This window comes from Chelmon rostratus, chromosome 7 (assembly GCF_017976325.1).
Source record: "Chelmon rostratus isolate fCheRos1 chromosome 7, fCheRos1.pri, whole genome shotgun sequence".
NCBI lineage: Eukaryota > Metazoa > Chordata > Actinopteri > Chaetodontiformes > Chaetodontidae > Chelmon > Chelmon rostratus.
Window position 1 is genome coordinate 13,808,420 of NC_055664.1, and position 27,973 is coordinate 13,836,392.

General features: G+C 43.3%; 1 protein-coding gene across 2 annotated transcripts; it reads left to right on the top strand.

The window, feature by feature from the left end:
• Positions 1-813: 813 nt before the first annotated feature.
• On the top strand, positions 814-27,838 carry relt (RELT TNF receptor). 2 transcript variants are annotated; one of them, XM_041941104.1, is made up of 11 exons: positions 814-949; positions 16,103-16,177; positions 16,330-16,422; positions 17,304-17,488; positions 17,909-17,961; positions 18,103-18,357; positions 23,247-23,327; positions 23,962-24,040; positions 25,959-26,342; positions 26,741-26,869; positions 27,310-27,838. In XM_041941104.1, exons 2-11 carry the CDS (start codon positions 16,136-16,138, stop codon positions 27,311-27,313), a joined length of 1,305 nt encoding a protein of 434 aa, XP_041797038.1. In that variant the 5' UTR covers positions 814-949; positions 16,103-16,135; the 3' UTR covers positions 27,314-27,838. The 2 variants fall into 2 exon arrangements, with proteins under 2 accessions (XP_041797038.1, XP_041797039.1); XM_041941105.1 differs by lacking the exon at positions 814-949 and adding an exon at positions 13,969-14,011.
• The last annotated feature ends 135 nt before the right edge of the window (positions 27,839-27,973 follow it).

Here is a 27,973-nt window from a genome sequence, read left to right on the forward strand (position 1 = left end):
ATTTAATGAACCAAAAACTTGGAAAGCAAGTCAAATCTTTTTTCCACTGTACGAAGAAGGGATGCTATTTTACCCAGATGGTTAGTTCAGTCTGCTGGGATTTTGGAAATACCTTCAAAACAGAGGTAAGTGTTGTTAAACATCTGCTTCTAACTCTTTCCGACCAAAGAAACGGCCGGCGACAAACCTGGTTCTTTGAAATAAAACCTGTTGGAATGAGGTCAAAAATAAAGGACCAGCACTGAAAGAAACAGACTGAAAAACTAAGATGAGATTTACAAATTATATGACATTTTATAAGATAGGATAAGAACAACTTTATTAATCCCCAGCTGGGGACATTTAGCATCAATAAAAATAGCAAATAGCAAAGGCAATAGAAAATAAAAAATACAAAATAAGGAGACTGCATATGTACATTTTATACAAAAGACTATATATATATATATGTAATTTCAGGTCATATTTAAATACGTTGTTTGTATTACAATTATTATTTATTCAAGTTCTTCCGTTTATTGATCTTTTTTAGGTTATTTATTTCATTTGAACACTCCACATACAATGGATCAGTATATTTACTCTGCATATGAGGACCACACTTCAGCCGCCAGGTTGAGAGCTGCAGCCCCTGCTGGGGGAAGACACCGACCGACAGAGGGGGTTTACGCACGCACGCACGCACACGGACACACGCACACTGCCGGGAGTTTCAGCTTGCAGCGGTGACGCACTGTGAGCTCACTGAGCCAGCTCAGTGTTTATGTCTTTTTTTTTTCCACACACAGAGAGAGGAGCCAGAGAGAGGGGGAGCCTCGTTTACCGGCTTTGTGGTTTTCATCCCTTCTCAAGCGGTTTTTCTTTTAACTACACCTACTAACTCAGTCCACTCCAGCTGATGATGCTCGTCTCTGAACACTGATTTCATCTCTATTTATTCACCAAACCGGTAAGTCCGACAACTTGTTTGTATTTTTTTTTTTTACCTTGTACTCACAGAGTGAATGTCTGCTGAAGCCGGTAGTTTAGTGTCGTCAGTCTGTGCCGAGTCGTGTGGGGCTTTTCTCCCGCAAAGCCTGTCCGACCGTCAAAACCACTTTTACGCACGGCGGTAATGTGACTCTGTCTGCCCTGTGAGGCGTCATATAGACACCTATACACTTCTGAACGGAGGAAAACGTCCCTGCTGTTGGCGTTTAGTTGTGGCTCGAGGCGACAAAGCTTTTAAATGAACAGCTGGAGGAAGCTGTCTGTGCAAGCTTTGCGACTGCTTATTTATTTGTCCCAAGTAGAGACTTGTGGTTTTGCTGTGATGTTCATACAGTAATTAAAAGTTGACAATAGCACATATGGATCGTTTGCAAGCCTCTGGTTTTGGTAATTTAACGGGTTATTGTGGTTATGCCGCTAGAAGCAAACAAATCCGTGTAATTAAGCTAATTTCATAGGTTTATTAAAACAATGAGATCCACAGTGTGCCGTGCTGTGCAATGACAGAGTGAGCCATGCTTTACGCACAGTCACGGGTGCGTGATGACCTCACTGGTAGTATGATCCTCCTCCTCTCTTTTTAATGAAGTGAAACATCGAAGTCCTGGAGCTGCTTTACTTCCACATCTGTGTAATATTTTATGATATGGGTGAGACACAGCTGATCAGTTCAAGCCACTTCAATTAGATAAAAATCATATACCGCCAAAGCATGTTTCCTGAACAGAGGGAAGAAATGTGAAATGTCCGTTTTGAAGTTTGCTGCTTGCTGCCGTGGTTTCAGCTGCTTAAGGAGCCCACCGCACCGTGCAGCGAGGCCAGGCCCCTTCAAACACACACTTACACCAGAGCCAAGATGAGACTGTCATTTTTGGCTGAGGGCTTCTATTGTCAGAGACCAAATTCCTGCATGCTTGTATCAGTAAGAGGCTTTCTCTCTCTCACACACACACGCACACACACACACTTCCACCAGGAGAGGGCCATGTACAGCTCCACTGGCTCGTGCCTAATATTGTTACGATTCAGGCATTTGAAGGAAGGGTTTTACAGGATTTGCAAAGTTTGTTCTACAGCACCATCTTGTCACGGAACAGGGGAGGAGAGAAGTCGATGCATGGCTCCCAAAGCATTTTAAATGTTTGATGGCACCTTTTTTTTCCTGCCTCCCCTTCTGGTGGAGCAAAGAGCCTGTATGAGTGTCTGGATATGCAGAGAGTCATCGGTGACCTTGGAGAGATGTCAAAAATCTGCCTACTGCAGGACATCTTTCGGTTTTACACGTCTTATCACATTATATCTCGGTCTTTCCAACGTTCACACACTCACTTGAAAAAAAAAAAAACTGCAAGTGAGCCCTTCTGCTTGAGCATGGCCGCCATCTGTTGGACCAGGTTTCAGCCGGAAACTGTGTTTTTTAGAAGATTACAGTTTATTTGCTTCCAGCGACAGTAAAACAGCGCTGGGGTATCATCATAGTCACAAAAGTATATTGGTCTTACTCGAAAATAACTACATAGGTCAGTTTGTATGCTTCCGCTAATTTGTGAGAGCACAATAAAGTTTTAGAAGAACTCAGTTGATTATTTTTTGACTGTTGCACACTTTGGAGCTTTTTCTGTGTGGCAGATGAGGGACAGGGTGAAGTTTTTGATCTGCTAGATCCTGTTATTTAACACATCTTTTCCTCCTCTGATAGAAGCATATAATAGTAATGGAACAAACCATGGATATTTAATTTATTTTATCGAAAGAACGATGAGTTATCATTTCACAGAGCTGTGTAAGGTCTAGTGTGCGGTGGATCTTTGTGTTTTTGGCTGAAAGTCACATTTTGCCCATCATATTGTGAGCTCAGCTGCTGTTACAGTTAGCTGTAATAGGGGCTGACATCTGTAATTATACCACACACAGAGAAATGTCTTAATTAGGAGGTGGTGTGTGTGGATTTATCCTGAGCCAAATTTACCTCATTTTACGCTCCACGCCACCAAACATGTACTGTGCTCTGAATGTCTTCATCATTTTGGGAGGAAGCAGAGATGACAGGATGAGAAAGGTAAGAGAAGAAGAGACAGAGAGGTGGAAAATCAAGACACAGACAGTAAAAGAGAGATAGAGGTGTGTACGTTGCAGCTTTGAGCCGATAACAGACTTACAAGGAGGGATTATCAGTGTAACTTAACAGATGCTACTCTATTTGAGCCTGTGTGTGTGTGGAAGTCAAAGACACAGTTTTAGGCCACCAATCCCATCATCTGTCTGTCCATCCGTTCAACCAGAGTGGTTGGGAATGCCTCCAGACGGTCTTCCGTCCCCGTGCCGGCCTGCCTGCTTCCCCCAATGTCAGCCAGGAAGCTACGTGCCAAAGAAATTCCCACTGCACCGGCCGCAGATCCCGGTCCAAGCTGGCTCAGCGCTCCACACACACAGATTGGTGGAGGATTGGATAATTACAGGGGGACCTGGACACAGAAACCTGGAAATACGTTGGCACGAGCGTGCAAACACGCTCGCCCACTGACACTCACAGACACTTGTGCGTACACACCCCAGCTTGTTTTTTAGAAAGGGAGAAGAGGATGTGAAGGACAGCAGCATCCGACATTTACACCATGCCGTCTCTGTCTGAGGGGGAGAATCTCCATATTTTCCATATTTATCTGCTTATCTGCTGCACTCCCATGATTTTACAGTAAACTGAGCAAAGTGCAAGTCATGCCGCAGAGGGTTTCCGTCACAGTTTGTTCTTTTCAAAGGAAGTGGAAAAGAGTCACCTCCTGGATGGTTCAGCTTTTTTGTAGTTTGAGTTCACAAAGGCTGGGTCATAGTTTACCCCCAGCTTTTATTTTCCTGTGAATTGTTTGACCGGAAAAAAACGGCCTTGACAATAAGAGCTACGCACATACAGTTTGTGATAGATTATTCCTTGCCTGAGACCAAACTACACTTCAAAAACAATGGATTGTAATATAAGGGTAATATGGCAGCATGCATCAGACACGATGGTTGAAGAGTAATTATGTGCATTTACTCAAGTTCTATACTCAAGTACAGTTTTGAGGTACTTGTACTTTACATGAGTATGAGGCTACAACTTCATTATCAATTAATCCCTTAATTATTTGTTGATTTAGTCTATTAAATGTTAAGAAATTGTGAAAAAATTCCCCCAGCAATGCCCTCAGTTTGCTTGCTTTGTCTGACCAACAGTACAAAACCTTAAGGTACCCATTTTTTTGTCATATGTGACATAAAAACAACAAATCCTGATCATTTGGAAAGCACCAGAACCAGAGAATGTTTGACATATTTGCTTAAAAAGAACAACAGAGACAATAAATCCATTCTCTAAATAGCCGCCAATTAATTTTCTGTCTATCGATTAATCAATTTCGCTACATTTCAGAGGAAAATATTGTACTTTTTGTACTCTGCTCAGTTTAATTAACAGCTATGGCCATTGGCTACTTGGCAGATTAAGATTTTACATAGAAAATATGATCAGTTAATAGAATATGCCTTGTTTTATTGATTAAACTACTGAACAGCATATGAAACAGTTAAAATAAGATGCAACCCATACCTACAGTACTGAGGTAAAGGCTAGAAAATATAGCTTTGTATATTATTACTTTAATTATGATACTATTAGTACAAATCTAAGTAGTACTAAAAGTAGTAGTACTTTTAATATCATATTTTCTTAGTGGTTTTGCAACTTTCACCTCAGAAAATTCTTCCATCACTGCTCCCGCATTAGACTGACATACTGTGTTTGTACTGTGGTTTGTACCTTGAATGGCTGCTCAGTCACATTTCATGAGATTTGTTTCAGTCAGGAAGGACAAAAGCAGACGGCAGCGATCTGGCCCTGCTCGGCCCGGGTTCACGACCTTTCCCCCCGCCGTCTCTTCCATCTGCCCTTTCTCTCCCTCCTGTTTAATGATACAGTCTTAAAAATAAGCTTGAAGGAAAGAGGAAAAAGAGCCTGCAGACGCTCGCTTCCCCAAAGGCCGGCTCTGGGGGAGGAAAGCCGAATCTGTAAGGCAACCACAATCTGCTAGCTGAACGCGCCAGTAACCAATCGGCGGCTTTTAGTTGCCAGAACAAATCACACACCAGCGTGTCCGGGTCGATCTCTTTGTGACGAGGCACAAGTGTGTGTGTGTGTGTGTGTGTGTGTGTGTGTCATGTTTTGGAGAGGGTCCACGCGATCCCTCATGTGAGGAGTGCTACAGACATGCCCCGTTTCAAAACAACCGCTGAGTAATGACGATGTAGCCAACAAAGCAGGAAATTGAACCTCTCGACTGCAGCAGCACTTTTATAGAGTTATTGAACAGAACTCAAAACACAACATATTTAGATCCATAAATACATGTGGATGTGAGTGTGCGTGTCTGTGGTTGGGTTCGCATGTTGGGGGCAAACTGCAAAATGACAGTTTCTTCCTTATCTGCTGATATTATTTCAGTCTGTTCTTTTTTCCGCCCTCAACTGCTCTCACATATGTGCAGATGATTACAGTACACAGTACACATATGGAGCTGTTTAGCATGTTTAACATTCCCAGAGGGAACAGTCTGATTCACAGCGGTCACTCAAAGAGGGAATGCCTCTCTTTGGACTCGCTGACCCAGGAGAGCCAGGAGATGGTTAGCTTAGCTTAGCACGAAGACTAACTCTGTCGGAAAGCCTCAAAATGTGCCTCGCAGCACCTCTGAAGCTCAATAGTTAACATGTCATGTCTCATTTGTTGAATATTTGCAAAAACACAACAGTAAAAGCAACTTGCAGTTTCTCTGCAGAGTGCAGGGCCTCCTGGAGTCACTCCTCGTTGCCTCACACTCTCATGGTGGCATTTATGGTTAGCTTTTTATGGATTAAATTAACGAGATGTAACTTAATGATTAGCGAGGATTTTGTTATCTTTGTGCAGAGCTGGACGACCCGTGTCCTCCTTGGAGTCTTTGTGCTCGTCCAATGTCCGGCAAGAGAGCGAATAAGCTTATTTCCCTGAATGTCCAACTGTTCCTTTAAGACCCAGTTCTTCAGGGTTAATGTCCCTCTTGTTTCACACTTGCTTCTTATCACTTCAGCTCTCCCTGAGGAGAAGGAGACAATGAGAAGAACAGGACTTCTGTAATTTAATCAAGCAGCTCTTGTTCATGCTCATGTTGCATAAAAAAAATGGAGAGCAGTTGTATGAATACCAAAGATCTGAACAGATGGGCAACAAAACCCATGTTTGCTCTACCTGAGCTCAGCTTGTGAAACACTGCTGTAGATTTTTCCACTGACTAAAACAGTAATTAACTGAATCCTGTGTATTTGTTTGACAAATAGAGATATCATGCTGGAAGCTTTGTTTTTACGCAGAATACGCATGTTTGTGTGTGTGTGAAAATTGGAATCGTTGTATTGTATGTGTGTTGGCTTTTGTAGAGAGCCGGGATGTGTCAATGGGCTAGCTTTAAGGTGTTGGGACATGAGGAGCTGATTTACTTCCACTGTTAATGATGCTGGTGGTGTCAGGGACTATTCCAGAGGAAAAACATGTACTCTCACACACTCTTTCACGCTCATTGTGCCATGTTCTGCTTTTGTCGCCTGAAAACTCTATAAAAAAAAAGTCAAGCAAACCTTGGATTCTTTTAGGGTTGTTTTGTAGCCAGAATTGGTTTGTGGTTGGCTTAAATAATCCTTGTCTCCTCATGAAAAACACTTTTTTTTTAGAAGTTGTGCAATTCTGGCTTGTTTGCAATGACATTAAAATCTAAATTAATGAAAAACAAAATGGTCTTAAACACCTTAAAAGTTTCAAGTTAGCCTAAAAAATCTTTGCAAAGTATAACTAAATGACCTTTAAAGAGATCGATGGTGAGTGAAATTCAAACAAATTTATGTCCCCTGCTTATGTAATTGGACGTTAGAGGAGGGTGGAAGGATGGATGTAGTGGTTAGAGAGCAATTTTAGTGGAGAATGTGAATTTTAATGGACATTTATTGTGGATTTGTGAATTTATGACTCGCCACAAGATATGGCATCTGTTTTTAATGAACAAAACTGTTTGTATCACCAGAGTTTCCTCTGTATGCGTATGTGTCCACATTGGCTGGAGGAAATTAGGCCGGTGTACCGTCACCCTGCTGTATTGTGGGATCTCTGGCTGCTGCAGTGGTATTACTCTGGCGGTCTCGCAGAGCTGTGAACAAGCTGAACACCTCACTGCGTCTGTCTCCTCTTCCTCTCGCTCTCTCTCTCCACTCTCTCCGGTCAGTCCGACCTCTCTCGTTCCAACCTGGTGATGTCTGATAGACAGCGTGCATGCAGCAGAGACACAGGAGAGGCCCGTTAAGTCTCTGCTGGTGTACAGTTCCCCTGGAAAACATGACGGCGGGCATCGGAGAGGAGGAAGACGCATCTGCAGACGTGCGTGGAGAGTCGACAGCCATCAGACACGCTCCCCATAATGAGACATTGTCTAAGCGCCAACGTAGAAAGCGTTGGCGTAAATCAGCCTTTCATTTGCCGATAATGGGCACCTCCATTAAGTCAAACAGAGGGTATGGTTGTCCCGATCACGTCGTTGCCATACACATGCACATTATCTCTCGGTCCACGAAATGTCTGATGGATAATGGAGTGTAATTACCTTAAACCTTTTTTTTGCCGGCTCAGTTCTTTTCCATTGTATTCCACTTTAGGGGCCGTAAGGTAATTCTCATGTGCTCCACCACAAGGTGTTCCCCAAGGCTGGACAGGCTACATGACCTAGTGGGCTTAATAGGTAGCCATTATCGGCATGGGAACTTGGTGGTTGACTTCTTTTGTCAGGTCTCTCTGCCTCATGACGGAGAGGGAAATCCACGTCTTTTGAAGCGCCTTTGAAAGGCCCAAGTGTTTCATCGGCCGCTTGTATAGCGCTAAGCTACACCAGTATGCATCAACATGAGCATTACTCTGTTTTAACCTGGATGAAGGCTAAAGCAGCGATAAATCTCGACCATGTGAAGATCTTGTATCTCCAACATGTCTTTGGTGTGAGGTCAGAACTCTTCAGGAATTAGGACAAACACTCCTGTTTCAGGCTTGCTGGCAGTGCATCTCTGAGATAACCCAGTGAATGTTTAAAGGGTTTTATGAGCCAAGTGAAAGGAGGATTTCTCAACCTGTAGAGGAAAAAATAGGGAATAAAATGGGGTGGTTCTGAACATGGTTTATTATTTTATCTCCTCAACTTATCTCATTGAACCACATGGTCGACTACTGTAATGATACTTTGGTTAAAGATATATAAGTGAAACTACTTGATCGAGGTTTGGGAAAGCTTAAGATCCCGTGCTTTGATGAGTTAGTCCAAGTACTCACTTTGCAGCATACCCTTTAGCATACTGAAGTCATCCATGCTCTGCATAATGCCTGCACTGCTGTTCCACTGTTAAATATGTAACTACACCTGCTGCTAAAACAGCTTTTTATATGCCCCAGAATCCACAGACAGCCTCACATTTCAGGTCTTCCTGGGAGGAAGTTTATTATCGTCACCCCCCCACTCTCTGCTGTGTTGCGTTCAGTGTACCACAAGAAATATGTACGTATTCTCTGTTCGCATCATTAATCTGAGTTGGCTTGCTGAACTCTTGTGGTTCAGGAAGGTCTTTGAAATTTGATATTGTGCTTGAAAAGTGTGGGACTGCAGCAAGAAATGGTGATTGTTACAAAGCCAAATGACACTAAAAAGCTTGTAACTGCAATTAGAACTAATTCAGGCCAATTTAGAGCACCAAAGCAGTGTTATTTTACAGCATGGCATGCTATAAGGGCTAATAATAACAAGAGCATGGAAATAAGAATAAAGTGGAGAAGCTCTTTCTAACCAGGCTGTCTTCTTAAACATAAGTGAAAGCATATTTCCTATTTTGTTATAGATACAGTACATTCGGTCGAGCTGTTTTGTGTTTGCCACTACCACACATTACATCCACTGCTCACTGCAGGGAGAAGCCAACAGCTGAGAACTGCTGCTTTTAAGACTTCATCTGTTTAGTTGTGTCTTCCTGGTGGCTGAGGGGTCTTAACATGCGTGGAATTTATTGTCATGACCATTAAATGTTATTTCAAGGAGGTTTCTCATTGCATGAAAATGCACAGGTGGCAATTTAATACACGTGACTATAAATTCCTGCAATCCTTGAATGTAACAGTAGTGATTCTGGTTTAAGTCTGAGGCCTTTGTTGCTTCATATCCCCTGCCCACTGTGGTACAAAAGGAAGACCGCTGCAGACCTGGAATATAGTCTACCCCACATCTTAGCTACGCTGTCATGAAACCCTGTTGTGCTTGGACAGAAACCAATCCAGACGTCTCAATTACAGGAGTTAATGCGAGAATCCTGTTTCAAGTCACAGCCGATCGATAAGGCTGTTGACTAAGCAGATTTGTCTCCGCTCGCTGCGTTATGACCAGATGTTTACAGAAGAATAGCTGCAAGTCTTCAGAGTAACATATGGCAGATCTGTAAGCATGACTTGCAGTATTTTTGAGCCTGTGGACTTGACGCTGAAATACATTGTGGCTCAACAAACACGGCTCATTGTTTGGAAGCCAATAACATGAACCCGCTTTACCCTTGATCTCTCCCGCCGCTCGGCCACCTCACACTGAACAGCGAGGAGTTCCACTCATTCTTGTGTTTCCTCTTTTGTGGTTCCTTCCTTCCTTCACAGCTTCATCCAGCAGGATTTCTCAGCTCAGCTGCTGCATGACATCAAGGAGCCAGAAAAAGCTCTCAAACACATTAACTGCGACTTCGGTCCTCGCCCCAAAAACCACCACAGAATAGAATAATGTCCATGTTTTTGTGATGACTTCGCCATCGCTTCTTTATTATTGCTATCTTTAGGTCGCCTGAACAAAACAGAAAATGTGACTGGTCATCCGATGTTGTCGCGACTTGTTATTTGAATGTGTCAAACAACAGCAGCGAGGGTTTCGGGTAATTACTGTTTTACAGTTTGGGAAAAGTCATCACGCTCCGCTCCCTTTGCTTTGAGGTGTTTTTAAATTTTTATCCTGTTTTCTTGCTTTCGTCCATTCGCATAAAATGATGAAGGAGGGTGTTGGTGTGTTTTGGCGTCTTTGCTGTGTACGCTGGGATATTCTGAGAGATGCTAATTTCCTGTTGTATCCTACTCTTCCTCCCTCTCTCTCTCTCTCTCTCTCTCTGTTTCTGTTCATTTGTTTGTCTCTCTTTCTTTCTTTCTTGTCTTTCCATCCCTCTCTACGCCTTCTGCCCACACGTCCATCTGACTGCAGCCTCCAAACCAAAGCACATGGCTGGGTTATGAAAAAGGAAACAGGCAAACAACAAAATGCAATTACAGGATTGACAGCTCAATAGCTGAAGACGCAAGTCTAGCAAGGGTAGAAAGAGCATGTGGAAGAAAAATGTGAGCGTTCGAGGACGTGAGACACAAAAGCTTCAGCGAGCAGACAAAGAACTCCAATTATCCTGACAGGGAAAGGAAGTGAAGTCCCAGATGGATCGTTTCTGTCAGTGTTTGGTGCATCTGTGCTGTAACTTTAAACACCACCACGAACTAGCTAAAGGTTAGTGTTCAGAGGGATGGCTGGAAGGAAAATTTGGCCTCACACAACTGATTTGGGTTTAGTTTTGTGATTCTGTGGTTAGAAAAAGGCTAATGCGGGTCAGCATCAAAGAGTTTGTTGGAAAAAGTCAACCTTAACACTAATTTTGAAGCAAACATTTCAAGAAGTAGCAATGATAACATGAAAAAAAGATTTCTGAAAGCAATAGTTTGACATTTGTAAATATACATTTCTTTGCTGAGTGTTACATGAAAAGATTGATGCCACTCTCAGGTCTGTCTGTTAAATATAAAGTTGCAGCCTGTTAGCCTAGCTTAGCAAAAGACTGGAAACTGTGAGACACAGCTAGATTGGCTCTGTTCAACAATAATAAAATCTGCCTGCCAGCACATGTAAAGCTGATTAAATAACCCCACCTTTAATCTCATTTAAAAGCTGACTTCTTGGGTGATTTTATGGGAGATTATTTTTGGGACTACTTATTGAGAGGTGTTAGTAGGTGGATTTTGTCACGGTTGGGCTGAATCTAGCTGTTTCCCGCTGTTTCCAGTCTTGGCTTCCAGGCTAACTGGAACATTTAAACAGACACGAGAGTGGCATCAGTCTTCTCATCTCATGAAAACCTGTATTTCCCAAAATGTGCAACTATTCTTTTAAAAGATGTTGGAGAAGTCTGCTCTGTTGTAGGTCTGAGCAGCATTTTGTCATGGCCACACTGAAGGAGGAGAAGGATGGGTGTTTGAAGGCGGACGAGGCCACGCTTGGGTGGGCGGCCATGTGCCTGTAGGTCCAGTGGAAGTTCCACGTGTGGCGGTCACTTTTGTAGTGGGTTTGTGGGCAAAAACCTCAGACAAACTGGATTCGAATGCAAATGCATCACATGCAGACAGTGCTGGCTTGGATTGCCTGGCTGTGAATGGCTGACTTCTGAGTGCCGTGGTCAGGGAGCTGGCACGTGTGGAACATCCTTTTTGGACATGCTTTCACAAGCATTTTTGTAATTGAAGCACATTTTCACTGCATGTGTAGCACACACTTCCTGTCTGTGACAGGAAGTGCTTTTCTTCGACCAGGTATCTTTTCGTTGACCAGTATGGGTCGATTTAATGGGACATAATGGTAAAATGTCTAAATTGAATTGGTTTTCCTACCAATTTACATCCCCTGAACTTTCCATCAAGACGCTTCCCGTCCCTCTCTCCATCAGGGTCCTGGTTTTAACTCACATTGGCCTGCTGCCTGTTAGATCCCTAACCCCACCACTGAAAACCATTGTGCTGCTGTATAACGATGATTTCAGATCATATGCCTGCAACACACGATAAATCAGTTTCACCTCGCTCCGCTGGAGTTTAAGTTCGGTCGTTTCAGTGACTGCACGTCTGGAGGTCAAGTGAGGTTCCCTGTGGAAAACCAGACATTCCTCAACCCCTCAAACCCGGTCCAATTTGTTACTTGACACTTTCCAAAAAAAGAGGTACTTAATTGTAGGTCCCATTTTTGTTTCGCTCTCTCTATCATTGTCGTTTTATTGATCGTTTTTCTCCTTTTTTTTCAGCTGCGTGTGCCTGTGTGTGTGTGAGGGTGCATGTTTGCATGTGTGTGTAAGTGTATATGTATGTGCACATGTGTGACTTGTAATTAGCATCTTGCTCTGGTCTGTATGGCATTTTAACAAATGCTTCTATATATATCATGCTATCAGGCTGAAGTTTTAGCAATCGCACTCCCTGCCACTTTCTCCTCTTTCCACCGCCCCCTCCATGCCTCCCTCTCTCTTCTCTTCCTCTACAGCTCTATCGGCCCCTGCCCTTCAGCCCTGTGTTGTTTTTTCAAACTAGTGGTTTTTCTGTCCTCGCTTTATCTTTTTCTTCCTCCCTGAAATTATGCTTCAGCAGCCTGTCATTGGCATGAGGGCCTTGCCGGACCAAAATCATAAACTCGTTACATTTTTTATTTTCTTGTTTGTATAAGGCACAGCTTGGTGTTGGTTTGATGCTACAGCATTCCAAATTTATGTGCACATGTGCGTGTGTGTGTGTGTGTGTGTGTGTGTGTGTGTGTGTGTGTGTCGCATGACCTTAATGTTCAGATCATGTGTAAAAGACCTTGTTTGCACTTGTCACCACACACATGTATGCTAGGGCAGTGATAGAAGAAGAATTCAGATCCTTTACTTAAATAAACTCAGTGCTGCACTGTGAAAATACTGCATTACAAGATAAAGTCCTGTGATCAGAACCTTACTCAAGTGTGCAAATATTTTAAGCAAAATTAACTTCAACTATCAAAAGTAAAAGTAGTCATTGTGCAGTAAAAGGCTTCCTGTCAGTGTTTTACTATCATATCTGATGTTCTTGGATTAATATTTCTGCAGCATTAATGTGTGTGTTGCATTTTAATGCTGTAGCTGTTTAAGGTTAAGCTCATTTTACCTACTTTAGATACTATTGGGTAGTTTACAGCAATGCATCATGTTCTATAAGATCATCATATGTTTGTAGTTGCTGTCCTGTGAGAACCACGAACCTCTGAACATTCAGCTTTTTATGAGCTCGGAAAAACAGCTGTTCAGCTGTTATTTATAATTGTTTATTTAGTTTAAGAAGCAGCAGAATCTTCTCAACCCATAAAGGGACACGTGATCCTTCAGTTTATCAGAAACATTCAGAGTCATTTAATTTGGAGGTACATGGTTTTCACTGGACTGGAAGGCTATGAAAAATTGTGTGTGTGTGTGTGTGCGTGTGTGTGCGCATGCTAACCACACAGAGAAGGAGAATGAATGGGTTTGAGTCGAGAAGAAGTGTTGCTTAGCTTGCTAACTTATGTTTAAAACATTGTGTTTTGCTGCGTGGTCAAAGGTGAAGATGGTGCATGAAAGCGGCCTCACCCCTCACGCACATATGTAACCCACACACACACACACCCACGCACTCATGCACATACACACACATGCACCCTGTTTCAGCTGTGATAGAAGGGGCATGTGCTAAGGACGTCAGGGGTGTGTCTGTGGTCAGTGTGACAGTATAAGACACAGGCAGGTACGCTGAATTCTCCATTCAGCCACACAGACTTGAGTTTTGTGTCACTTCTCTGACTTTTAGCGCAAACTTAAAGTCACTTTGTGATTTTAGCCTTAACTCCGTCTAACAGGCAGACCTTTAACGAATTTCATATTTTCAATCTTAATCTTCGAGTTGTGAAGTCCAGGAGTCATTTTTTAAAAACTTGCCCCGGTAGCGACAAAATCCTCCTTTTATCAGCTGTTCGTGCTGGTTTAGACGCCTGTAAGAAACTTAGTATATTTGAGTTTGGTGCTGACTCAGCATTTGTCGCAGCGTACACAGCATCCTCACTGAGTTGCCACGGCAACTGTGTCAGTCAGCTGCAAGTCTGGGGTAAGTATGCTGCTCTGTCGCTCTCTGCCACATTCGTGTCATACTCTCGTTCTTTCTCTACCTTTTACCATAACGCCTTCCTCCATCTTTCGGCGCCTCTGCTTTCTACTTTTGGACGACTTGGACTGAATACTGCATTGCATTCCCGCAACTTCTCCTCCTTGTCATCCTTATTCCGGTCCTTCTTCTCCCTTCCCTTTCGTTTGACATGTTCCAAATGCCTCTCATGTTTTCGCTTTGGTCAGTGGTCGTTTTACAAGCCAGTTTGAGGCCAGCCAGTCTGCCAGCTAAAAAAAAAAGAAAGAAAAGGTTCTTAAGATTAAACTGTCTGATATGATCATGTTCACGAGGACTGAAGCACTTATTGCACACATGCAGGACGTGGTGCAGTAAGTGCAAGTAATAATTCTGAGGTTGTGTGAATCTGTCGCGTCTGTAATTCTGAAAGTAAAATCTCCGCTATAAAAACCTGCTGTGGGCTGACAGATAGAGGTTTCCCCCTGATAGTGCTGGTCCCGTGTGATTTCGCAGTCCTGTAATTATGGCCACAGCCTCGAGCGCAGAGCACAGCAAATTTTGTGCAACAAACTTTTATTATGCTAGTTGCTTGATTAACAGGGTGTTGCAGGGCAAACAGTGGGAGCAAATTATTTCTAAGTCACCACATTTCAGCAGCACTTAGCTTATTGTTATAAGATTTCTTTTATAGGATTCTGGATAGTCAGTCTTGAAAATGCATTTTTTTTCTCTATTTAATCTTTGGTGCAGTGGATGTATCACACTCCAAACCTGTTGTCACATGTTCAATGGAGCGAGTCAAGCAAATGTTGAGGTCTCGATAATAAACAAGGGCTTTCTAGGTTTAAAGTCAGAGCAGCTAGTGGAGGAATTTGCCTTATTCAGTGTCACACATTTTTTTAATCTTGTGCTTGTTGGGTGGAAACCCTGCTGACTCTTTCCTGTGACAACATATCCTTGTCATCACGCTTATACAAGTTGATTTCAGTATCTTGCAATAAGCAGGGGAAGCTCCAATCTGAAAGTGTGCCAGTGTGAGCGTCAGGATGCTATAAATGGACCCGAAGTCCTTGACGTTATATAGAAGCATCAGTAAAGGGCAGTGATAAATGCCTTGCCAACCACTTGTTCCGTGTGCCTATGAATATGGATGCGTGTGTGTGCACTGTGGGGAGTTATGCTATTTTAAACAAGCTGTTGTCAAATATTTTCCGACTGCAAATAGCTAACTTCAGAGATGACAGCATTGTTTTGCTGCAACACAATATGGTGGCTTGTGGCAAACAGATCTAAACGCGAGCTGTCAGAGTAGACTCAAAGATTGTCCTGAATGGTTGAGCTTCCTTTCAAATATCATAAAATTTAACATCATTTGATAGGATAAAATATCCTTTTTCTCGTGAATCTCAAAGTTTTCATTATGTTAATCCACAAAAAAATGTCAGGAAACTCTTCATCCTGGGGTTGGCTCATGTCACGCATTGAGAAAGTCAGCATGTGTTGGCAAATGAGTATGTTGCAGCGTGAATAAGTGCTTTAAATGTGTGTGTGTGAGTATCTACGGCACAGAAATAGCCACAGGAAAGCTCCGGTTCATTCACTTCTGTCCATAAAAAGAGACTGATTCATGCTAAATGTTATTTACGGCATCCACAACCGCTCCTTACCTCCCCGTCGCGCGGGTCACTGCGCTCTGGATAAGTCACAATAGTGACTCAGGTGTTTTTCGGCATGTGAACGCCGGTGTGCGGCTTTGTGTGAGGGTGCACGCTCACGCACTGTGTGTGTGACAGAATGAAAGGGCTTGGCTTGTAATGTCATCAGTCATGTTCTGATATGTCATGTTGTGATATGTCATCCATATCCGAGGAGAAAGGTTTCTTGGTGCTTCAAAGGTCAATAAATTGTGTTTGCAGAAAGGGCACGGTTGTGTTGACTGAGGTGGCAACGTTTATTTTTATTATGCACTATGAAACATACACACACACACACTTATACATCTATGAATCTGATCATGTTTTGAAGTGTGACTGACCCTTTCTCTGACCTGTTTCTGCCTCCTCTCTCCTCCAGATCATATGTACATAGAAGAATACATTGAAGAAGATGAAGAACCACCTTTGCTGCTCAGCTCTCGTCCTTCTCACGGTAAATATGCATGTTTGAGTTCAGACCGGGTGCCATGTACAACACAATTTAAGCGTTTAAGTGCTCTCAATTTTACTGCAAATCTCCTCTGACTCATGAGCTTATGTGTGTGTTTTTGTATGTGTGTGTGTGTGTTTGTGTGCATCTTCCAGGTGCTCGGCTGTGGTGGGACTGCAGCAGTGCAGTGTCGGTGGGGGGAAGGGTGTGTGTGTCTGCGATGCCCTGCAGGCCAGGAGCCTTCCAAGGTGAGATGATAAACTGAAATAAAATTATTAGTCACAACTTAACCGGCTTTCAGGGACATTCATTGGTACATTACATCTCTGTGATTACTTTATCTGCTGCTAAAGTTCTTTTTTGTTCTTTCTAATACATTTTTTGGCCCCTAAGACACCTTCACCTCATGTTCCTGTAATTACCCTCCCCTCCCTACCTGTTTTAAATGCACTTCCAGTAGGGTGCATTTCTCCCTATTCCATAATGCAGAGCTTAAAGAAATATAGGACAGAGGCCCAAATGACTACAGCCAACTGTTGCATACCTGGCAGGGATTTTATTTTGCTATACATCCATCTTTGTAGTGATTCACTGCACACAAAAAAGTTTATTCCCACCACCTAATCACATGTACAATAAAGATTTTATCATGTATTTTTGACTCTCACATTGAATGCAACTGTAGCCTTATAATTTACGTTTAGGGTCACCACAGTCAACATAAATTAAGCTATTTGCTTCCTTAAACCAGTGTTTATTGATGGCAAACGTGTATGTTGCTTTATAACCAGAGGGGCATTTTTTTCAAGGTGTCTCATGTTTCTCTTTTGTTACAGGTTGTATTTATGAAGTTGTTGTTGATCACATGTTATTACTGACACAACAGCACTACCATTCATTACTGAGGTGTTTGTATTTACCTTTGTTGAACAGTCTATGAAGCCATTTATGTGAAAGCATAAAGAAGATACCATTATTTTAATTCCGGCTCCAGCACAGACTTGTGAGGACTTAAAATTAAAAGTGATCTGCAGTACCGTGTGTGTGTCAGAGGGATAATTCATTTTGTGTTGTTGCAGCCTCTTTTTAGCCTCTTGTCTGAGTTTAGAAATGTTTTCTTTCTCGCCAGGCTTGTGGGCAGATCCAAAGTCCGGCAGAGGAAGTGCAATGCCGATTGTGCCAGACTGGAAGCTTTTCAGACGCGTTCGACTCTGAACTTTGCCGTCCGCATGCCTCCTGCAAGATCCTCGGCCGTACGGTTGCAACCCCTGGCACCGCGACCTCTGATGCTGTCTGTGGAGCCTGTCTGCCTGGGTGAGGACTTCCGGCCCGTCCTTCACGTTGTGTGTTAGTCCTTGTCTGTCATCGGCCTACCTGTCTGCTTGTTAATCCACCCACAGCTGAATGAAACTGTGGGTTTGACATTCAAAGGGCTTTGCTCAAACATGTACCTTGTAAACTTTTATTTGTTCTAAATTAATCCCTGTCATTTTCTGTGTCAAGAAAACAAGGAAACACCCGTACACCCGCACGTGCACGCACGTGCACACACACACACACAGGCACTATGTCATTCACCACAATGGGCAGGCGCCATCAAACATCAAGCAAAATATGCCACAGGCTAAAACCACTGATTCATTCTTTCATTGTAAAATAGTCTCCCACTTTTTTTCTCTCTCTGTCCATCTCTCTAATTATGCTCTTTTCTCCTCTTTCTTTTTACATTTGCAGGTTTCACTCCACTGCCACGGGGGAAGTTTCCACCCAAAGTCCCTGTGTGAAAAGTAAGTTTGACCCTGCAGCGCGTGTCTGCATGCTGCCCGTCCATCATTCCAATCACCATCAACATTTGTTCATGGGGATAAGACCACGGTTTTGCTCTTACACCCTGCTCTCTCTTTTTCTTCTTCTTCCATTTCTCTCAGCATCTTTGCACATCAGAACAGTGCGTACAGTGGGGAAAGGTCCATCCAGCGGTGCAGGAGGGCCGGTCAACGGCACAGTGGTACGCAGCGCTGAGGAGAAGACGGCGGAGTACGCCGTCTTTGCTTTGGTGCCCATCTTCTGCGTGATGGGCCTGTTGGGCATCCTCATCTGCAACATCCTGAAGAAGAAGGGATACCGCTGCTCTGCTGACAAGGAGGGAGGCGATGAAGAAACTCCCACACCGCAGAAAGAAGGTGAGAGAGATGAAACGAGAGAAATTGTAAAATCAATGGATGACTTAAGGGAATGAAAGGAGATGAGAAAAAGTTAGAAAACAAGGCAAGAGACTCAAAGTGGCAGGGAGAGGGTGATTACTGAGACCAGCCTTTATGTTAAGGTTGTTGTCATGTTCGCCCATAAAAATGCCAAATTAGCACACACGCATGCACACCATGTGGTCAAGTGTTGTTAGGGCAAAGCCAAGCCAAGCCGAGCCCTAAGGGCAGTGTCTTTGTGTGCAGCCACAGTTCATGTATCTCTGTGATGTGACTGCACGCAAGCTTACATGGGAGGCTTTTTTTTTTTTATCTCTTTGAACTTTGACCTCGCAGGGGTCGTTCCATGTCACGCATGCTGTGTTTTCCTAAGCATGCGCTGTTATTTTTGTAATTTTCCAATCTGAAAAGGGAGAAAAAAGCATTCCCATCAACTCACTCGCCCTACTGACGTCAGAGAGAAACTGACTTGGGTAAACATAGAGAGAAGCATAAAGGGAGGCGTGGGAGGGCAGAGGAAGAGGGTGATACAGGGGGATGGGGGAGTATTATTCTAAAAAGTGATCGGTATCAGTGACTAAAGAGAGGGAGAAAGATAGAGAAACAAAGTCAAATACAGAGGCAATAAAACGTGTTGAGTTACCACACCCGTCCTCTGTGGTTCATTCTCAGAGTAACATGAGTGCTCTTTATTCCCGTCCTTTGTGGCACGTCCGTTTTGAGTCGGTTCTTGTGACTACCGCAGGTGACAACTCACCTGTGGTAGTCCCACCTGTTTTGATTCTAATGGTGAAGCAAACACCATCTCTATGTTCTGTACAGGCCTTCATTGTGATGCAGTTAGGACACCCTTACTTCCTTTATACATCTATTGTACTTGATGTCCTGTACCTGTTCTCGGGTTTGCATAGCAGGTACTCTCACGTCACATGGGATATGCTATCTACTGTAGCATTAGCATTTTTAAACCGTGGGACAGGACCCACAGTGACGTGTGGACCTTCTGGTATGTTTCCATATAAAAATGCTTGCCATCATGATAAACTATGTCTGCTGTGAGCCGTTTGGATTAACTTAACGGTTGTGCAAACTGAAAATGTGAGTCAGAGAGAGTTCATTCGATTCTGCAAACATTACAGACTTGCCATTGTGTTCACTTGCCTCATACACGGCGGGGACAAAGCTTAAAGCAATAGTTCATTTGGGAACTGTTGAGAAATGTACTTATGTGCTTTCTTGCCGAGAGTTAGATGAAACGACTGATACCACTCTCGTATCGGTTTATTACATATGCAGCTGCAGTCACAGGCGGCTAGCTTAGCTTAGCACAAATACTGGAAACAGGGGGAAACAGCTAGCCTTTGCTCTGCCTGAGCGCTTAGATGTTTCTGGTGCACTCTACAGATAAATGCATCCTGTTTTTAGCGGCTTGTACACTCCATGGATGCACAGTACATCCAGGGGGTCTGTGCGTATCGGCTTCACACCGCTGCAGCAGACAGACAGCAACCATGACTGGCAGTTATTGTCATGTCGTGTGAAGGCATGAACAGATTTAAAGGCTAAGCTGGCTTTTCCTTCGCTCACCTGATGGTGCGAGGCTCAGAGGAAAGAAAGCTGTGTGACAGCCACGCAGCCATACGCAGCGTCAGGCATCACATCTGCCACCTCAACAGATCCAACTTTCTGTCAGCACGTCCCACGTCATGAAAGTGTTTACGTTCGCACAACACCTGCTGCTTTGGATAGCACACCGTATTTGTCATTGGGATTAAAAAGCTGCAACTTTTTTCACAGCAAACATCAAATTATCCTTTATTTCAGTCACGAGGAGTTACTTAAAAAACTACTGCTTGTGAAATCAAATTCTCTTTGCAAAGAATTATTCAGACCTACCTGGAGCTGGACTACATGATAAAATTACAAATTACAAAGTCCACTGCACACAATTTAACAATATAAACTTCACACTTTATGGAAAAATGACAAGAGCACATGTAGCCTTGTAGTGGATTTAATGAAGGCCAGGGTGATCCAGGCTCTGCAGAGCTGGTAAAAGACTCAACAGACTCCATGATAAGTATCATTGTTCTGTCCAGCCTAAGAATAAAATACATTGCAGAATCTCCCCAAACACCACATCTCTGCTTATATATTTGGAACAAATGAAGATGTAATTTCAGGCTTTGGCGAGGACCGACAGTGGTCCGTCTCTGCCTTTTGTTTTCAGCGTTGCCGTGGACTCTTCCTCTCTGAGCACTTTGTTATGAAAGTCAAGACGTCCCTGCAACGAAAGGGAAACTCCATGAACTCCCCCATCCCCCCCAGCTCTCTTTATCTCTCCTTATACTCTCCATTCATCGAATTTCTTGCCTCCCCTCCTTCTCATCTGAACATGACACTATGCATCCATCTCTCCTTTCTCAGCCAGATCAATAATTCAATCGGGTCCTCACCTCATGGTTTACATCAGCTCCTTCCTTCTCCTCCTCTGTCTCCTCTCCTTCCTCTGTGTGTTATTCTCTGCCCTCTTCTTCTGTTCCATTTTTTTTAATCTGCTTTGTCAGTTTCTAGAGCTTGTTTAGGTCTTCCATGGTTGAAATGTGTTCCCTGTAATGAAACCCCTAAAATCAACATGAAAAGCTGCCTCAGTGCGAGTCTGACAGTGATGAACTTGTCAGTGATGTGGATTCTGTTTTAATTTGATTTGGGTGTCATTTTTCTGATTTCAAGTGATGGCATCAGTAACTCACATCAACGAAAACCAGCATTAACATTATGCAGATGACACTAGCGCATCTATGAATTTCCAACTGACTTTTCATAACTTTTAATAACCTGAAGGCCACAATTTCAACATTCATGTAAAGATAAATTACAAATTTACAAATCAAGCAACAGCAACTGGAGTCATTGTAGGACACCTCATGGCCTCCTTCACTCTCAGCTCCCATCTTTCTCTCCTCCTGCTGCCTTTCACTTCACAGACACCCACAGGTTAATGTAAGGAAGTGAAAGACTGTAAAAAAAAAAGATGAAGAATAAAAGAATGATCAGAGGGCAGTAGGAGGCTTTGGATGATGCAGGGGAAAACTTTATCTCTCTGCCTCATTCCCCTTCCTCTTATGTAACCATCCTTGTTGCAGTGTGCTGTCTGTCTATCTGCCTGTCTCCCCGCTGACTCGGCTGAGGTTAGAGGTAAACTTCTTACCCCAGCACTTTTCTCATCATCTCCATTCAGGGGGAACACCCACGGGGATGAATTGCAGCTCGGCAGGGCTAAAATCAGACTCTGCAGAGGTGACTCTGACCATGCAGGGCTGCAGACAGAGAAAAGCTTGACTCACCCGACAGGGCAGTGACAGCAAAGCTGAAAGAGGCAAAACCAAAAGGGCAAATGAGGGTGCAGATAACACAAGAAATGATCGTGAGCTGGAGTCAAATCTGCAGCTTTGTGTTTCTGCAGCGTGAAGCTCAGCCTGCTCGGCCACAAGGGCGGAGCGGAAAGCTACTGTAGCTGCTGCAGTTTCAGACACGGCGGCTCCACAGAACTGCTGCATTTAAAGGTCAACATCAACTGGATTTTTAAATTCTGCTGCTCAAAACTGGAACAGAACAAACTGTGACTGACTGGTGCCTTAATGTGGCTGACACAGGATCATTGAACACATGGGTCAGACTTTGTTGAAGGAATAATGAGACAGAATGAGTGTGCCACGCTGTGAAATGGATGCCGTTATCCTCGCATAGCAACAGCCGCTGTGGAGACAGAGCTATTGTTATGGCCTAACAACAGCCTGACACTGCTTATGCAAGAAAGAAAGAAAGACACATAGACACCAATGCATCTATACAGCCACATTTTGCTCTGTCACACACAAATACACACAGTCACCTGGTGTTAGGGGTCTGGTACACCACACACACACACACACACACACACACACACACACACACAGAGCCCTGTGTGCTGAATGGAGTGTGATCGCTGAGTGAGCTATTCTGGACCCCCCGTGCCCTCATCGCTCTCTTCTCAGCTGCCTCACTGTGCTGTGCTATTATGGGATGGTTGGGGAGGTTGCCATGGAGGCATATCTATTCTTTGCTGCTCAGTCATCCGCATCCATCCTTATCAGTCCCATCGTGCAGTGGGGCACAAAATCCAAGCAGTGACATGCACAGTGTGAGCTGTGCTCGCTCTGTCTCTATGTACAGCTCAGAGGGAAGTTGTTGTAATGGAGCTCGAAAGCAAATCCAGCTGTTGACAGAGTGGATTTCAGCTTTATATATAACAAATAGCCCTAATAGGACAGATACTGTACTTTGAAATATATGGTAAAGTTTCTATCCAAATATATGGGTGAAGCTCACATTCAGTTTGGGATGTATTCCAATTTGAGTCATATTTCATATTTAGTGTAGTCATTTTTCCTTCCTTGATAGTACATAACATGTTTATACCACTCATATTTGGTTTTAATCTTCAAGAAAGGTCTGCTTACTAGCTTTTTTCAGGGATTCTAACTGCATCTCATGGTCTTCATCAACAGATAGTCATCTCAGTTGTCATCATGTGACCTAAATATAGGTTTACATCACAGTGTATGTTAGCTATCTAATGTGATTGATACCAAATTTGCAGAATATTGTGAACTACAAGAAGCTGCAAACTCTTTTCAATACATATTAATACATATGCAACTTCTTGTTAATATGACTTTGTTTTATGACATTCATGGTTGTGTTATATGTATGTGTGTAATTGCATGGAGGAAAATGTCAGCACACTAGATAAACAATCTAGAACCTGAAATTCAATATACAGTACTATATAGTGTGTTGATAAGTTATTTTCTCTGTTGCTATAGGTAACAGTTGTCCCTACATATCTGACGACCTGAATGAAGACACCATCAGTGTTCTGGTTCGCCTCATTACTGAGAAGAAAGGTAGGTGCTGGGCAGCCAGTGACGTCACGTAGGAGCTAGTGGTCAGAGCCATTTCATCTCTTATGGTTTTAGAGGGGAGCACGGTGTCATAGCAGTACGTCAGAGACATGTCTCACTGCTGAAAACGCAGATTGTCCACTGGTTAACTCCACCCTAGATGGTTAATTTACGGAATGGTAATATAGAGGGAAACTGAACCCTCGTGACTTTGACTTTTTCACTGCAAACACAGCAAAATGTGAAAAGAGATGGAGGATGTAGCTAAAGTTCTTGGACTGGAGATAATAATAATCAGCATGTGAGAGTTTCAACATTGCCAACAGCACATTCAGGCTCTCCGCAGCAGTGATAAATGTCTCCAATTTGTGTTTCTATATCACAAAAGGCGTTCGCATATTCTGGATATTCCTGTACTTTTCCTACATGGCCCATAAGAAACGTTGTGAATCCTATAATGGGGTCAAGTAATGTGGAACTTTTCCCATCAATCATTACAGATTAATGTTGTTTACAAGCTTCTAATAAGGTCTAAAACCACATTCCTGCAGGCAGGACGAGTTTGATCACTCTGATTTACAGTGTTGACTGAAAAAAACCCACAAAAATCTGACTGAGCCTCATTTGAATGTTTCAGAAAATGCTGCTGCGCTCGAGGAACTGCTGCTGGAGTACGAGAGCAAACAGATGGCCATGAGCAAAGGCTCGTCAATCAAGTATGAGACTGTGCACGCATGCACACACACATACACACGTTAGCACCATCATCATCATCATATACTTTTGTTCAGGCAGAGAGAGAGACAGAGAATTTAGACATTATGATGAGGGTCATCAACTTTGATTCAGAACAACCTTTAAAACTGAACATAGTTTAAAAGTAAACTAATCAGAAATATTTATGACTTAGCTCAAGCTCCCAGTAGAGCCACTTCTTTATGAAAAACATCATAACAGGCCATTTTTTATTGCAAGCAGGTTTCATTTCCTTATCAAAAATAAAACGTACTTAGAAAGCAGTGGAATAGCAAATTCTTGGGTAAAACCCTATGGTGTCCTGGAAGTTCCTGTAAATATCTCCCCACTAAATAATGTTTTCTTTGTAATGTCTCTCATCAGAGCTGGTCAGACCTTCATCAGAATCTCATGCAAAAGCTTTATTTGACCTTTAAATTATACATCCTCCATGTGTTTCTGCATGAGAAAACCCTGGAAAGGTTTAAGGATACAGTAACAGTCATGTAATGTACTTGTGTGCATGTACAATTGTGCATTTTAAAAAAAAACACAACTTGAAACAGCAATCAGTCGTTGTGTTTTGGCCTACATTAAAATTCAGCTTCACTTCTTGGTTGACTTCATTCTCATAAATCCGACAAATGTGTAGCATAGGTGGCTTAAAAATGTGTTCTCTATTAAAGTGAAGATGCATACTTGAACTTTGGCATTTTTTTTTGCAAAAGGTCAAAAATAAGTAAAATTCAAAAGATTGTCTAAAGTAACACACTTCAGACAATGTAGGCTACATTTCCTCCGTGGAGCTCTGGAGTGGGCTGATACTTGGCAGTGACTCACCCCCACATGTTTGAGGTGAATGTCTGACACACTTGTGACCGCTGTCTCTTGGGTCATGAGGCTTAAACGCCCTGCCTGTCACTAAGCTCACTGGCTGTCACATAGCTCCAAGTCACACGATTTGGTGGAGTTGCGGTTGGAACTGTGGCCGTTGTAATTGCTCAAGTAGTCAGAGGTTAATCTAACAAGTCCAGCAACATGTTGCTTTATACCACAGGCTGTGTTTGGGCTTTTCTTCAGCTCCCTGTGCTGTGTTAATTTACCAACCCAGTTTCTCCCTCAGAATCACTGCAGTTCATCTTATCTCACACCGCTACATGATGGTATTTGGATCCAATGCGCTCTGGCACGTTTGCCACGTCTACAATAGCGAGAGGCGTCAGGGGCCTCAGGCAGCGTGCTGCTGCTGCTCTATGGGCTGCTGCAACATGCGAGCTTTAGATTCGAGAACATTCTGCACACACACACACACACACAAGCGTGCGATATGCACACCAAAATCTGGAAAGCTTTCAGGTCCCACATGTGTTGTGGGAGTTTCTGGGGTTACTGCAGGTTAGCCACAGCGACACACGGCTGCATTCATCTCTTTTTGCTCTGTCGCTCAATGCACAACGGAACAATGGAAAGACAAAAACGAAATAGCCCTGTGCAAACATGTGCAGAGTGTTTAAATTTCAATTTCTTTTCCATTTGCACATTCACTCTGAGGCACACAAAGGCAGATGTAAAGGCAAAGTTTAAGTCGTCCTGGCATTATGCTTTGTTACTTAGCAACATAGTCAAACTTTCAAACTATCTCTTAGGAAGAAACGTGGAGCACAAGAGATGGTTGCAGCCACACAAAAATGTCATAGAGCCCCTCAGCGTGTTTTTTTGTGCATATGTGCATGTTCAGAAATGATGAGGAGATTAATTTGATACACAAAGCCTCACACCATCACATTTTTCAGTATTTGAATTTGTAGGTTCACCATTTGTTGTGTCTAAATTGAACATAAAACTCTTAAATGCTTAGTTGTTCGCTCCCTCCTCATCCTCTCCTCCTCTTCCTCCCAGGTTCCCGATGCTGTCTCCCCTGTCCCCGTTCCGCTCCCTCCCCAGGCTGTGCCCCCATCAGTCCCACCTCCACACCATCTCTGGCCTCTCCGGCCTGGCCCCCAAACACGGCTACCGCTGCACCCGCTGCGCCCAGAGGAAATGGCCCCCTGTCCTCATACCTCCCCTGGACTCCCTGAAGGATCCCCTGAAGCCCCCCCAGAACCTCATCCTGCCCTCCCTGGACACATCTGCCGACCAGCAGAAGAGACCCCTGCTGGGGGGAGTGTTTGTCGACAACCACCACACGCAAGCTGCTGTGCCAAATACTGTTCCGGAAAAAGTGGAAGCGGGTGAAGTGAAGGAGCGGAAGGAGGGAGAGCTGACGGTGCTGTCTGTGGGGAGGTGAGACGCGATCACAACGTTTCATAACACGACAGACATCTGGCACTTTGTCACAGTTTCATTTAGGTTGTGCTGTTCTTTAGTTCAGTTTTGAGATGCTTCTACTTTACCGCTATCGCTACTTTTTACAGTTTGTACCACATTTCTAAGGAAAATACTGTACTTTTTACTCCACTACATTTATGTGAGAGCTAGAGTTATCAGAGACTGATTAAGATTTTTTTAGAATGACTCGATTGATTTGGAATAACCCCCAAAAACTAGCATGAATACTTATGAAACACAGCAGAATTAAGTAATAACTAAGTAAAAACTAAGTAATTAAGCCTCACACACTCTTCAGACACTGCCATGTTATCTGAATGTAGCAGTGATCACATCTTTTGCTCCACCGACAGATTTCAAGTCGCTCAGATCCCCGAGCAGAAGCCCGTCATCGTGGAAACCAAGACATCGTGCCAGGAGCAACGAAACTCCCTGTTTGGAGGGAAATCCTTCTGCTCCTCTTCATCATCCGGCATCAGGAGGTACAAGCTGTAACTCACAGTCACATACTTCCCTCCTCCTGCTTTAATTGAGTCTCTCCTGAAGCGCTGCAGAGTCGTTCGAGATCATTTGCATGATCATCATTGGCCAGCACTGAATGATGAAGTCTGTTTCACTGGTAAAGGAGATTATACACGGCATGATCAGTTTATCAGAGGAGTGCCTCTAAAATGATTTAGGAAATGACCTTCTTCTGTTTCCTCTCGTCTGCTCACACACGGCCAACACTCAGCATTATTACAGAAGTCATGTGGCCCCGCCTAGATTCATCATGTCCTAAACTTAAAAAAAACCCTTAAGCAGGAAATTGATGCTTCAAACTCAGCCCGAATGAGGAACAAGGAGAAGTTATCAGCTGTTATACGCCTCCATGTCCTCACCCCGCCGCCTCCTTGACAATTCGACTCTGTCTGTCTTTCAGGTGAAGAGACGGAGAGAGGGTGTACGATAACGCTACCTCGCTGAAGATGACCTCATCGTTCACTGACACTGACAGCTGGCAGGGAGGGTGCTTCTAAATGACTGACACCAAGAAGCCACAAGAACCACCTCCTGCTGGAAGACGCAGTTTCTGTTCCCGCGACAAGAGGGTTATATTACTGTATTTATTATTACATAAGCAAACATTGTATTTTGCAGACGTATCACGTGTACCATCGTAAAAGGTCAAATCACAGCTGCTTCACTGTCTCAAGCTACCTTGAGCTACTGGAGAGCGTAGCTTTGTGATAATAAGCTGTCAACACCTGACACTATAAGCACGGATGAGAGGGAGAAAACTAAGAAGTTTGGATCACAAAAAGAGCACATTAGTCCCTGTATTCATGCCACCATGTAAAAAAAAAAACAAAAAACACACACACACAGGCTACATTCAGCGCATTTGCTTATATAACGACTATAATATATGCATGGTCTTTCTTCTGTACAGTGACGCAAGGACTAAACACTGTGGAATACATTACTGACAAAAAGACGAGCAGCAGTGAGACTGAAACAAACTCGTTCAAGTGTGTTCGTTAAACAAAGAAGAAAGCGTCAGGCCAAGTTGTCTGCAATCAAACGCCATATGGCTGAGAAGGTTT

What these genes read in the sequence shown, in the direction of transcription:
- relt (XM_041941104.1), top strand. Translation starts at nt 16,136, where the DNA reads ATGAAGAACCACCTTTGCTGCTCAGCTCTCGTCCTTCTCACG. An exon ending in CAGGCCAGGAGCCTTCCAAG is followed by an intron (nt 16,423 to 17,303) that starts GTGAGATGATAA and finishes CTTTCTCGCCAG; the next exon opens with GCTTGTGGGCAGATCCAAAG. An exon ending in ACGGTGCTGTCTGTGGGGAG is followed by an intron (nt 26,343 to 26,740) that starts GTGAGACGCGAT and finishes CTCCACCGACAG; the next exon opens with ATTTCAAGTCGCTCAGATCC.